The sequence below is a fragment of the Anolis carolinensis genome, chromosome 4 (assembly GCF_035594765.1).
Source record: "Anolis carolinensis isolate JA03-04 chromosome 4, rAnoCar3.1.pri, whole genome shotgun sequence".
NCBI classification, from domain to species: domain Eukaryota; kingdom Metazoa; phylum Chordata; class Lepidosauria; order Squamata; family Dactyloidae; genus Anolis; species Anolis carolinensis.
In genome coordinates this window covers 123,357,914-123,371,262 of record NC_085844.1, presented here as the reverse complement: position 1 = coordinate 123,371,262, position 13,349 = coordinate 123,357,914, and the positions used below count along the sequence as shown (strand labels likewise).

At 40.9% G+C, this 13,349-nt stretch overlaps 1 protein-coding gene across 1 annotated transcript in view; it reads left to right on the top strand.

Annotated features, from left to right (window-relative positions):
- Nucleotides 1–12,735, top strand: part of adtrp (androgen dependent TFPI regulating protein) — a 36,082-nt gene extending 23,347 nt beyond the window's left edge. The window contains exons 4-6 of the mRNA XM_003223566.4: nt 2,209–2,324; nt 6,667–6,818; nt 10,857–12,735. Of these exons, the coding sequence (XP_003223614.2) occupies nt 2,209–2,324; nt 6,667–6,818; nt 10,857–10,903 (315 nt within the window). The 3' untranslated portion in view covers nt 10,904–12,735. The remainder of the gene's footprint in view (nt 1–2,208; nt 2,325–6,666; nt 6,819–10,856) is intronic.
- The last annotated feature ends 614 nt before the right edge of the window (nt 12,736–13,349 follow it).

Genomic DNA, 13,349 nt, shown 5'->3' with positions numbered 1-13,349 from the left:
AAAACACTAGAATGAGTCACTGTTTCCATCCATTTCCCCTCCAACCTTCAGAGACTGGTGTCAATCCAGGCCTAATTACTACGATTTGCTTTTTTAAACAGTTTTTTTATTAAAAAGATTTGCACAAAGAACAAAGCTTGCATTTATTTGAATGAATGCTAGATTAAACAATACATTATAGTGGAAATGAAGTTTAATTGCCTTTAATAGCTCATGGTGTGCAGGGTGACTAGAGCCATATTAAAAATGGCTCTGAGGAGGTACTACTTTTCCAAGAAGAAAACAAAATGCATTTAAAGGCATTTCAAATGGTTTGGAGTTGTGATATGTGGTCCATTACTAATGCCAACACAACAGTCATTGTTCTGTCATCTACAGAAAGAAATTCATTTGGAGAACTAATTGAAATTCATTGGCAAGTGGAAAACTTCGTAATAATGGTTCAGTTATGCAATGCTTTGGGAATTAGACTTTATCAATGTAAACCTCCATAAGCTCATTTCCTTTCTTTATGTATTTCTTTTTTCACCATAAATTGCTATGAACACATTAAAAAAATGAAGGCAGGCTTAAATTAACTTTGTGTCATTGGGTGCATCTACATTGAAGAATTAGTGCAGTTTGACAACACTTAACTGCCATGGCTCAAGGTTATAGAATCATAGGACTTGTAGTTTTACAAAGTCTTAACTTCTTTACATCCCCTTGCTGACCGAAAGGTTGGTGGTTTGAATCTGCGGAGCGGGGTGAGCTCCCACTGTTAGCCCCAGCTTCTGCCTACCTAGCAGTTTGAAAACATTCAAATGTGAGTAGACCAACCTCTGGCAGGAAGGTAACGGTGCTTCATGTAGACATGCCAGCCATGCCAGCCATTTGACCTTGGAGGTGTCTATGGACAACACTGGCGCTTCAGCTTAGAAATGCAGATGAGTGCCACCTTCCAGAGTCAGACACGACTAGATTTAATGTCAAGGGGAAACCTTTACCTAACTTTCTTTGCCAAAGAGTGCTGGTGCCTCACCAAACTGGAAATCATAGGATTCCACAGCATTGAGCCATGACAATTAAAGTGGTGCCAAACTGAATTAACAGTACGGTGTAGATGCCCCATTGTTAACCAATCTAGCTTTGTGATTCCAGAACTTCTTTCCAAAAATCCTTTGCTTGTTTAATTTAGTGAATCCCATTCAACACTGGATCTTATACATACATCCCAAGCTTGTTGTATTTATGTTCTTCAGGTTGATTTTGGGCTTATGGTGACCCCACGAATTTCAAAGGGTTTCCTTAGGAAAGAAACATCCAGAAATGGTTTGCCATTAGTGAATTGCCAGTCATGAGGTTATCTATAATGTGTCAGTTGAATAGATATTTTCTAGTTGCTTCTAGGTAAAGATTTCCCCTGATGTTAAGTCCAGTTGTGTCTGACTCTGGGGGTTAGTGCTCATCTCCCTTTGTAAGTCGAAGAGCCGGCATTGTTCGTAGACACCTCCAAGGTCATGTGGTCGGCATGACTGCATGGAGCGCCGTTACCTTCCTGCTGGAGCAGTACCTATTAATCTATTCACATTTGCATGTTTTCAAACTGCCAGGTTGGCAGAAGCTGGAGCTAACAGCGGGCACTCACTCCGCTCCACAGATTCGAACCTGCGACCTTTCGGTCTGCAAGTTCAGCAGCTCAGCGCTTTAATACGCTGCATCACCGGGGGCTCCGTTGCTTCTACAGTGCCTTTTAATTGGCTTTTAAGCATGTAGGAATTTTTTAAACTTGCTATTCTATTATCAATCCTACTTTTTCTCCAAAATATAAATAAATCAAAGCAATTAGCAATACACTGAGTTACTTTGTGTAATATAACAAGTAACAACAAGTATCTTCTTACTGTTGGGGGGAAACCTTTTCAAGGTCTGTATATATGCAATGATGTATAGAATTTCTAGAAACAATTTAGTAGCTGGCACATGAAAGTGAATCTAAACTTCTATACAACACACTGTGGAATTAGAATGCTATTAGAAAAAGATGTATCATGTATCTGTATCCATGTATAACCTCTTTCTTGACTCTTGTTGTCTATTCACTGTGATCTTAGCAGAATACAGCCTCCTGGGTTCTGGGGATTACAGATGGTTTCGTAAATATTGGTGAGTTTTTCAGAGGCACCTTGAGTACAATTTTGTGTGACACAAACTGTGTTTTCTTCCCAGCACACTGCTATATTCCCCTTGACCATGTTGGATCTCTTCAGTACCCCTCGTCGTTATCCGTCAAAGGGGAAAGGGCTCAGCCTATTAGGAATTGGTGGTTTTTCCTATTTGTGTTGGTAAGAATTCTTCTTTTTTTAATGAATGAAGTCTCTTTCACATGATGTTTGGGCGAGAAGCCAAGAGGGGATTCCTTCTCTCATCGAGTGATTACATGCGGCCAGATGTCCTCGGTTGAAAAGACTTTGCTTTCCTCAGCCGGCCTGAAAGAAGTCCTGACTGTTCAGCTACAATGAACTCCTGATCTGACTTTAGAAAAGCTTTGGAACTCTGTGAACGATGGCATTATACAACCCATACATTAGGCTGTGCAAGGGGCTTCTTAGTCTAATCAAATCCTAAACGTAATGAGATTATGCACGCTGCTTATCAAAATTCCTTTCCCATGTACCAGCTTGCTTTGTTACTTAACTGCTGTGCTTTGTGCTATCTACAGGTTTTTCTGTTGGGAGCTTAGGGTAGTCTAAGTATATTCAACGTATGTGTTGTCCTCACCTATCACTACTTGCACCCAGAGTTTGGAAATGTTATTTTTGGGGACTATATGTTGCACCTCAGCACTGGTTCACCTTGCTCTTACACACACCCCACCACGGCAGACTTGGTTTTTTCAGTTTGTTAATAAAAGAGCAAAAACTTAATAAAAAACAGTAAAGAAAACAACAATCCAATTGCAAAGGCAATCTACAGAACACAGAAGTCTTCGTAGATAATAGTTCAGAGTCCCTAAAATAGCATAGCAGTACCGAAGAAACAAGGTAGCATGAGCTTCAAAAATATAATCCAAACACAGATTCTAGGCATGAAACGAAGCAAAGATATATTTCCATGAACCTAGACAAGGCAAGAGTTAAGCTTCTAGAATCAACATTGCTCTGTCTGAAATCTTCCCCCAATTTTACCCCTTTTAACCTTTCTTTCAAGTTAGAAACACATTCCTCTGAGCTTTGGCTCCCACACGCTTGCCCGCGATTCTCACGGAACGCCTGGGACCGAACCTCAACCTTAATCTAGTGTTTCTATCTAAGGAGATCTCCTCTCCCTCGCTGCCAGAGCCATCTGGACTTTGTTGATGTTGACGATGCTTAAAATCCTGTGAAAGGTCATCCTTATCACTAACTTCAGCTTCCCTGCTAAACTCAGAGCTTTCAACATTCCCTTGATCAGCCTGCATTTCTGAGCTTTGATCAGCCTGCATTTCTGAGCCTTGATCAACCTGCATTTCTGAGCCTTCAACATTTCCTGGATCAACCTGCTGAAACCCAAATTCCCCTTCATCATCAGACTGAACCACAACACTATAACTATCAGATTCCTCCGACCAACATGGCCAGTGGGCATTCAAAGTAATGCTTCCAAGATTTGCCTGTGAACCTCACATGAGAGGAACTGGAGGAGCATATATCTTTATTTATTTATTTACAGTATTTATATTCCGCCATTCTCACTCCAAAGGGTACTTGGGGCGGAACACAGAACATACATATGCGGCAAGCATTCAATGCAATTTATACACTGACAAGACAGATAGTTGTACATAGATAGAGGTATATACATAGGCTTTTCCCATCTTCGACATCTTGGATCCTTGTGCTTGGTTCCAGCCAGGCAAGGGGGGGGGGGTGCTGTCACTCTCTCTCCCTCTCCATCACCCCTTATGGCAGGAGTGAGACCTTATGGTACTCTAGATGTTACTAGCCATTCAGCCCTTGTCCTTGGCCATGGAACAAGGGGAGAGGGTAAGGATGCTTCTGCAACTTATTCCGTTGCAGTGTTGCATGCTGTCAGGCAAGAATTCCAAATACACTGAATCGTGTTTTCTGAACCAGATAGAAAACATTCCTTTTGGAATAGAAGTAATGTACTAGATATTTTTGGACTTTTGGGGTTTGTCAACACTGATGGAAAAAAATCCAGTAAAGGAGGTGATATAAAGGCATTTTCCCACCTGAGGTGCTGCACACACTCTTTGCATTTAGATGCAAGGTCTTGGAAGCCTGAATGCACCATAAAGGTAGGATTACTATGCCCTTCTGTACCTGATCGTTTAACCATGATCAGGTGGTTGAACAAATACATAACTTTAACCACATCACACTACCATCCTTTAAGGTGTGCTGTGACCAAAATTTGGGAAAATTCGGTTTTGGACTACAGCTCCCAGAAATTCCCAACCAGTATGAGCACTGACTACACTCACTATGGCCCCATCTACACTGCTATATAAAATCCAGATTATCTGCTCTGAACTGTGTTATATGGCAGTGTATACTCATATAATCCATTTCAAAGCAAGTAATCTGGGACCAGATACTGGATTATATGGCAGTTTAGATCCAGCCTACAGCTTTCATGGACCTATAACCCAGAAAAGTTACTTTCCAAAGCTTATCTATGGGTCAGGATTCCAAGTAGACATTCCCACAACAAAAATGTCCAGTTACCACCAGCAGCAAAATCTCCGTCGAGAGTTTGTAGAAAGTTGAGTCACCAGGAGATTTCTTGGAGGCTATTGATATCTGGTTTTGAACTGGGAACAACGCATTTCCATCACAAGAAGTAAATTCAGGAACCATGGGTAATGAAGAATTAGTGCCTACCCTAAATATGCCTTGGTTTGGATCCAGACCCTGTACAGCTCTATCTGACATTTATTTGTTTATTAGTAAGTAAGTAAAAGTTTATTTGTATACCGCCCTCTCTCCCAAAAGGGACTTAGGGTGGTTTCCTATATAAAATCGGCATAAAACATTGTACAATAAAACACTGAAACACTATAAAACGCTATAAGAATACAAAAAGAAGAAAAAAACATAACAATTGACTAAAACAATCACATAAACAGAAAAAATATAATCACTCAAATAACATATGAATCATAGAAGAAGAAAAAAGGACCACTGGGATGGAGGAGAGGATGGCCTGGAGGGGCCACTAGAACTAAAGTGCAATGTTATATTCTAAGATGTTTTGGGGCAGAGGAATAATGTGCAGTTTTTCAAGTCAAAGAGATGGCCTGTGCAACTACTATAGCTATGGGCTCGGTTATCCAAAGGCGCAGCAGAAGAGCCAGGTTTTAAGCAGCTTTTTGAAGGAAGCCAGGGTGGGTTTATTGAAAGCATTTATACTCCATTCTTCAGCCAGAAAGACTCCTGGAGTAGTTTACAGAATTTTTTTAAAAAAATTATTTATTTATTTATTTACAGTATTTATATTCTGCCCTTCCCACCCTGAAGGGGACTCAGGGCAGATCACAATATACATGTGATCACAATATACATACACATATACATGGCAAACATTCGATGCCGTTAGACATACGACATATATAGACAAACAAAGAGGCCATTTAACATTCCAGCTTCTGGCTTCATGAGGGTATGCTCAATTCCGGCCACAGGTGGAGCTGTTGCTTCACCATCCATTTGTGACACCAAGTCCTTGATGGAGTACTTCCTCAGTCTAGCGCAAGCTGCTGAAGATATTATGGCGTTGTAAATTAGTTAAATTAGCCTCCCCGTATAAGGCAGTACCTAAATTTCCTACTTGACAAATGCAACTGTCTTTCGGCTGCATAGGTCAACAGCAAGCAAGACTATTAATGGTCGGGAGCTTACTCAGACCCAGGCTGGCTCGAACTCATGACCTCTTGGTCAGTAGTGATTTATTGCAGCTGGCTACTAAGCAGCTGTGCTACAGCCCGCTCCATTTCTTGCCCTTGCCATTACAAAAAAAAAACATGACACTGAAAGGTGGGGAGAAGAAAATGGTAAAGGAGAAACCCTAAGAAAATACAGGCACCAGTTCTTCTTGTGACTAGTTTATTGAATCCAATAGTCTTTTGGCTGCATAGGTCAACAGCAAGCAAGACTATTAATGGTCGGGAGCTTACTCAGACCTAGGCTGGCTCGAACTCATGACCTCTTGGTCAATAGTGATTTATTGCAGCTGGCTATTAAACAGCTGTGCTACAGGCCCGTTCTATTTCTTGCCCTTGCCCTTACAAAAAAAATGACACTGAAAGGTGGGGAGAAGATGGTAAAGGAGAAACCCTAAGAAAATACAGGCACCAGTTCTTCTTGTGACTAGTTTATTGAATCCAATAGGCTTATTAAAAGTATGAGAAGTATGAGAAGAAATGCATCAACATTACAAAGTCATTTGATTGTACTTTTAACTGCCATTTTAATAACTCCATGTAATCCTCGGATTTTTAGTTTGGGGAGTTACTTAGAGAGTCATAGTACTATAGTTCAAAGAGTGCAAACTAAACTAAAAATCATATGATCCCATAGGATTGTGTGAAACTGCTATAACTGTGGCACAGATACATTCCATGTCTAGTTTGAACTCTGTGTTTTTTAAAAGTTTGATATGTTCTAATTGTCTCTTATTTCTTAGGGTCCTATGGATTTACTCTGTAACTGGAAAGTGGGTATACCCTGTGTTTGAAGTTCTAAGTCCGCTCGCCATAGCAGGCTTTTTTCTGGGGAGTTTTATCATCCTATTGATTATGTATAACACAGGAGAATTTTTCTGCCGCATGATTTGGGGTGAGTCCCATCATATCTTCCCTGCCTAGTAATTGTGTGACAATCCCAGTTCCTATAACTGATCAGCATGTCTTATTTTTCCCATTTTTATTTGCTGCCCTCACTTCTCAGATGTGTACTGAATTTGTATAGTCATTTATTGTGGCAAAATTATTTCATATGCTGGAAATTTCCGTACATACAAGCATTTATTTGGAGAGATTAAGTTCTGGTTGTGAACCAGCATGATGTCGTTTCAGTTATGAACTAGGACTCTAGGAGACAACGTTCAAAGCTGCTCAAACATGAAGGTCAGCCATTGTCTGACCTTGAGCAGGTCCTACTCTCTCAACTGGAGACAAAAGCAATGGCAAAACCCTTCTGAATAAACCTTACCAAAAACAATACTCTGATTACTTAGGCAATCCCTCGTAGTTCGAGGATGTCTTCCGTCTTGGGGGGGTGTCCGTAGATGGCTGAAGAGACCTATTCTTGATCTGCATGTTCTCCCACAGTGAGGACATCAGTTTCCAGATGGAAGGCGGTCCCAGTCAGGGTTGGCTTGATGCTCCTTCCTTTTGGCACGTTTCTCCCTTAAGCCCTCCATTTGTGCCTCTTCGAACTCCGTAGCACTGCTGGTCACAGCTGACCTCCAATTAGAGTGCTCAAGGGCCAGGGCTTCCCAGTTCTCAGTGTCTATGCCACAGATTTTAAGGTTGGCTTTAAGCCCATCTTTAAATCTCTTTTCCTGCCCACCAACATTACGTTTCCCGTTCTTGAGTTCGGAGTAGAGTAACTGCTTTGGGAGACAGTGATCGGGCATTCGGACAATGTGGCCAGTCCAGCAGAGTTGATGGCGTAGGAGCATCGCGTCAATGCTGGTGGTCTTTGCTTCCTCAAGCACGCTGACATTTGTCCACCTGTCTTCCCAAGAGATTTGCAGGATTTTTCTGAGGCAACGCTGATGGAAATGCTCCAGGAGTTGAGTGTGACGTCTGTAGACCGTCCACGTTTCGCAGGCATAGAGCAGGGTTGGGAGGACAATGGCTTTGTAAACAAGCATTTTGGTATCTCTACGGATATCCCGATCATCAAACACTCTCTGCTTCATCCTGAAAAATGCTGCACTTGCAGAGCTCAGGCGGTGTTGTATTTCAGTATCGATGTTGACTTTTGTGGAGATGTGGCTGCCAAGGTAGCGGAAATGGTCAACATTTTCTAATGTTACCATTAAGCTGTATTCCTGGCATTGCAGAGAGATTAGCTGGTGCCTGTTGGAAGAGCACTTTGGTTTTCTCGATGTTCAATGAGAGGCCGAGCTTCTCGTATGCTTCTGCGAAGGTGTTTAGAGTGGCTTGTAGGTCTTCTTCTGAGTGCACACAAACTACGTTGTCATCGGTATACTGGAGTTCTATAACAGATTTTGTGGTGACCTTGGTTTTGGCTCTCAGTCTGCTGAGGTTAAATAGCTTGCCATCTGTCCGATAGATGATTTCCACACCAGTGGGGAGCTTCCCATCAACAAGGTGAAGTATCATAGCGATGAAGATGGAAAATAAGGTTGGGGCAATAACACATCCCTGCTTGACACCTGATTCCACCTTAAATGGGTCACTTTGGGAGCCGTTGCTGTCTAAGACTGTTGCCATCATGTCATCATGGAGGAGCTGCAGGATGTTCACAAATTTGTCAGGGCACCCGATTTTTTGGAGGGTGGTCCAGAGAGCGCTGCGATTCACTGTGTCGAATATTCTGATAGGTCCATCTTGGAAGCTCCTTGAGTTCATAATGGCCACCAAGTCTGATCAGTACCATTTTCAGGGGCAAGGTATCCCTATATACATATGAGGGTTATCCGGAAAGTAAGGTTACAAGGCATGTAGCTCTCATGGGGAATTTTCGCAAGGGAGGTTAGTATCACTGCTGTGTGGCGGGAAGCCAATGGAAGCAAATGAGCAGTGCCAGTTGTGAGTAGTTCATCGACTGGTATTGTGATAAAAGTTAGAGATGCGCGTCCTCATTCTTTTTCCCTCCAAGTGCAAAGTTCGCACTGTAATATACTACCTAAATGCTAAGGGTATGAATTCTGCTGCAATTCATTGTGAAATCGTCATGTGATGCAGAAATTTGAAGAAATTGTTCAGTTACGATTTCATGAACAACAATTCGTGAAATGTTTGGACAAAGTTCATGCAGGTCGTCAATTGTTGAATGGCGATCAGAGAGAAGATTTTCTTCAATTTTCTGCACCACGTCATCAGTCACAACGGATGGCCGTCCACTTTTTTCTTCGTTGTGAATTTCTGTCCATCTGAAATTGAAATTCCGTACACATTTTGCCACATGCTGTCTTGACAATACGTTCTCTGCATAAGCTGAAATGATTTCGTGATGAATCACAGTGGCATTCATGCCCTTAGCATTTAGGTAGCGTATTACAGCACGAACTTCGCACTTGGAGGGGAACGGAATGAGGATGCTCATTTCTCACCTTCACCACCACGCCAGTTGATGAGCTACTGATGACTGGTACTGCTTGTTCACTTCCGCTGGTTTCCTGCTACATGGTAGTGATACTGTGATGGCATGCCTGAGCCTTTGGGAAAACTATAGTGTCTGGCTTTACTCGGGGGCTATCTGTATACCTTCTATTACGATCAAGACCCTTAACATACAGAGGCACTTTAGGAAATGTGAAAGTTAACCAAAATGAGTTTACTGAAAACAAGATGAATAAGGGGTTAACTCACCCGGGGCTATTGAAAGCTAACATAAAACAATACATTACCAAAGGAGATTTTGCTGGTCACAGTCATCTCTCTGGGATCCTTGAAAGTCTTTTGCTTCTGATGTAAAGCGATGGATTTGGTCTTCTACTTTGTGAAACTTTGGCTGACCACAAGCTTCTGTTGTCACTAGGACTGATGGTATATGATGAGTTTATTAGTGCTAAGGATGTCTGTTTGAATTCCTAGGACATAAGATTTCCAGACAATATCCAGGCCTCTAAACTCTGTAGCTCTGTTGCAGAAAGAAGGGAGGGCCTAGCAAGAAAGCTCTGTGGACTAAACCAACTAAGGCTGGCCTCTAGGATTTTTTTTAAAAACTCCGCCCCAAAATTAATACAAATGGAGGGAACTGACGCAAAGGAGAGGAAAAGCAGAGCCAAGACTTCACAGATACCAACTTCCCCCCATGAAAATTTCCCGCAAGAGCTACATGCCTTGTAACCTTACTTTCCGGATAACTCTCTTATATTACAAAATATTGTCCCCACTGCTCACAAGTCTTCCTGTGTGCTTGATGAAGCTTAAAAGCAAGAATTTAAGGCCTTTATATAAAAATGTAGCTCTACCCTAAAATCTTAATGTTATACAAGGCATTTGGCAATGCCAGAATTTAGAAAAGGCTAGAATCTTTTAATCAGCATGAGGAATTCTGAGCATTTTAATCCAAAAGATGTAACTTTTTTGTTACTGTTCAGGATACCCCATCTTGAGTAATATACTGGGGGTAAGTGGCCGGTTTCTTACTTGAGAGTTTGTCCGCTATTACAATTCATGCAACAGTAGAACACACACACAACTAGGGTGCATCTGTACTGTGGAATTAATGCAGTTTGATGGCACTTTAACTGCCATGGCTCAACATTGTGGAATTATGGAAGTTGTGTTTGTTGAGGCATCAGCACTCTTTGCCAGAGAAGGCTAAAGACCATGCAAAATTACAACTCCCACGATTCTATAGCATAGAACCAAGGTTGTTGAAATGGTGTTAAAATGCATTAATTCTTCAGTGTAGCTGCAGGTATTCTGAGGAGACTACAAAAGCCTTTTCCTTGTCTTCTGCCATACACAATTAATTCCTATCCCACACATCTACTTTTGGTTTAGCAGCAGGGAACAACACCCAGCCTCATTCCAGTGGCCAGATTTTATTTAGTGCTGGCAGTTGCCAACTCCTACGTTCATTCATAGCTCTCTTCCTGTCATGTTTTGTTGTATTCTTCATTACTCATCTCTCCAACAACCAATTTTGTTCCTCCTTGCCCTTGTACAGGTGACTCAATAGTAATACTTGACATTTACAAGAAGAAGAGCAAATGAAACATTGATGTGCCTGCGTAAGATCTAGAGGAGTTATGAAACCAAGGAAGACCAATTATGAAACCAGTGAAGACGAAGAAGGAGATCTTCTTATTTGAAACTTTTCTTCACCCCATTTGAACATTTCGTATTTTTCGATGAATATAAATATTATACTCCGCACAAAGAAAACAAGTTTCAGGTGGTATTTTGGGGAAATCCGGTTGGGCAGAACTAGCTTAAAATTCAGAAAGTTGAAAAAGCCCAGAAGAAGTCCCAAAGTGCATCAAGCCACATGCCAAGCCTGCTGAAATTTCTCTAGTTTCTTGGCATGTGCAAATTAATAGCCAGTACATATCATGGTATAGAATCCTGTAATGTTGTGGCAAATGTTTTGAGATGCAACACCACCCTTATCTGTCTCTAGCCCCTCACTAAGGTCCTGATGGAGTCACAGTGGTCTTGAAGACCTTGGATGTTCATGCATGCCTTTCATGTTGTTGTGGAAATGAACATTCCTATAATACTAGATGTCTGCTACAGGTCTTCTAGTGAAGATTAAGTTATTCTCCCATCTCTCAAAAGACAGTTTTAGGGAAGAAAAGATTGGAGAAGCCTATATGGCAGTGGTTCCCAACCTTTGGGCCTCCAGGTGTTTTGGACTTCAGCTCCCACAGTTCCTAACAGCTGGTAAGCTGGCTGGGATTTCTGGAAGTTGAAGTCCAAAACACTTGGAGATCCAAAGGTTGGGAGCTACTGCTATACGGAGAGGATCATTGCAAGCTGGAATGTTTTGGGCTCTCATAGATGAGTACACTGAAGGCCTCTGGGGAGCTACAGTCTATAAGACCTGATACAGATCACATCTAGAGTTAAAATTAACACTAGAATTAAACAATTTTGTACACTCCATCCTTCTCCAAATCAGTCTGATGATTACCATGGGATAAAACTGAATGATGGCATTCTTCTTCCCAATTATTTAAAAAAAGCGAATAGTTACAGATTAAGTAAGAAGAACATCCTGTCCCCAATTCAGTGCCTTAGAATAAGTCATTCCTGGTGTCAGCATGGCTGCAATAAAATATTTGGAAATTTTAAGTATTTTTTTAAAAAAGATATTTTGAGATTCATGCCAGTTATGTGGCTTTTTTTCACTTGGGTTTCATATACAGTAGAGTCTTAGTTATCCAACATAAACGGGCCAACAGAACGCTGGATAAGCGAAAATGTTGGATAATAAGGAGGGATTAAGGAAAAGCCTATTAAACATCAAATTACATTACCATTTTACAAATTAAGCACCAAAAACATCATGTTTTACAACAAATCGACAGAAAAAGTAGTCCAAAACATGTTAACGTTTTGTAGTAATTACTGTATTTATGAATTTAGCACCACAACATCGCAATATATTGAAAACATTGACTACAAAAACATTGGCTACTAACAAATTGACTACAAATAAAGATAGAATTGCATAAAATGAATTTACAGTAGCAACATTGTCAGAAATTATATCCATAAAAAGTTCAGTCCTTGCTGTCTAGAGAAACAGCTGTGAATTGGGACAGGAGGCAAACTGCGTTGGATAATCCAGAACATTGGATAAGCGAATGTTGGATAAGTGAGACTCTATGTTGATCTGGAGTCAAAATCATGCAATTATGGTGGCTTTGTGAATGCACTGACAAATTGTATCATTTTTCAACACGGTTCAACATACATATCTCTGTCATATTTTATGTTCATTTGCTAACTTTTCTAGTTTCACTGATGAGCCTTGGTGTCTTATTACAGCTTAGAGCCCTGGAAAAAGTTTGAAAAGAAAAAAAATAAAGAAATGAATATGACCCATGATGTTATGTTGTGGTCAGCATTCACAAAAAGTAAAGGCAATGTCAGCATTTTAACTTCGGATTTCCTTTGGTTCACACAGGTAAATGTCACTGGGGTTGCACCAAGGTTAGGATGCTATCAAACTAACCCTTTGCCCAGGAGATACCCTGCATCATTATTCACATAATTGGATCAGAGCTTGGAAATGTCATACATTTTTATTTACAAAACATCTACATTCTTGAAGCTCTTGTTCAAAATCATGTTTCCAAACTCTAGCCCAGTGTTTACCTTGCACTGGTAATAGCATCCCACCCCTCTTCTTTTTTCTTCTTATTACAAAACAATCTGTTAATGATGGAAAGATGGCATCGCAATGCAATCTCTTTGAAAGGGTTGCACTGTTCAGAATAACCCAAGCTTGGGGAAAAGAAGAAAGGCCTAGAAGAGAAACTGGAAGGTAAAAGGGAACAGATCAAGCTGGCCTCAACTTCTGTCACTCTATGAATAAGAGACCTCCAAGACACTCTGCCATCAATTGGCCCAGTCCGACAGCTTTGGCTTCATTGACTAGCTCTAAAAGATCTACCTGTATTCCCACTTTACTTAGCATTATTTTTTTATGAGT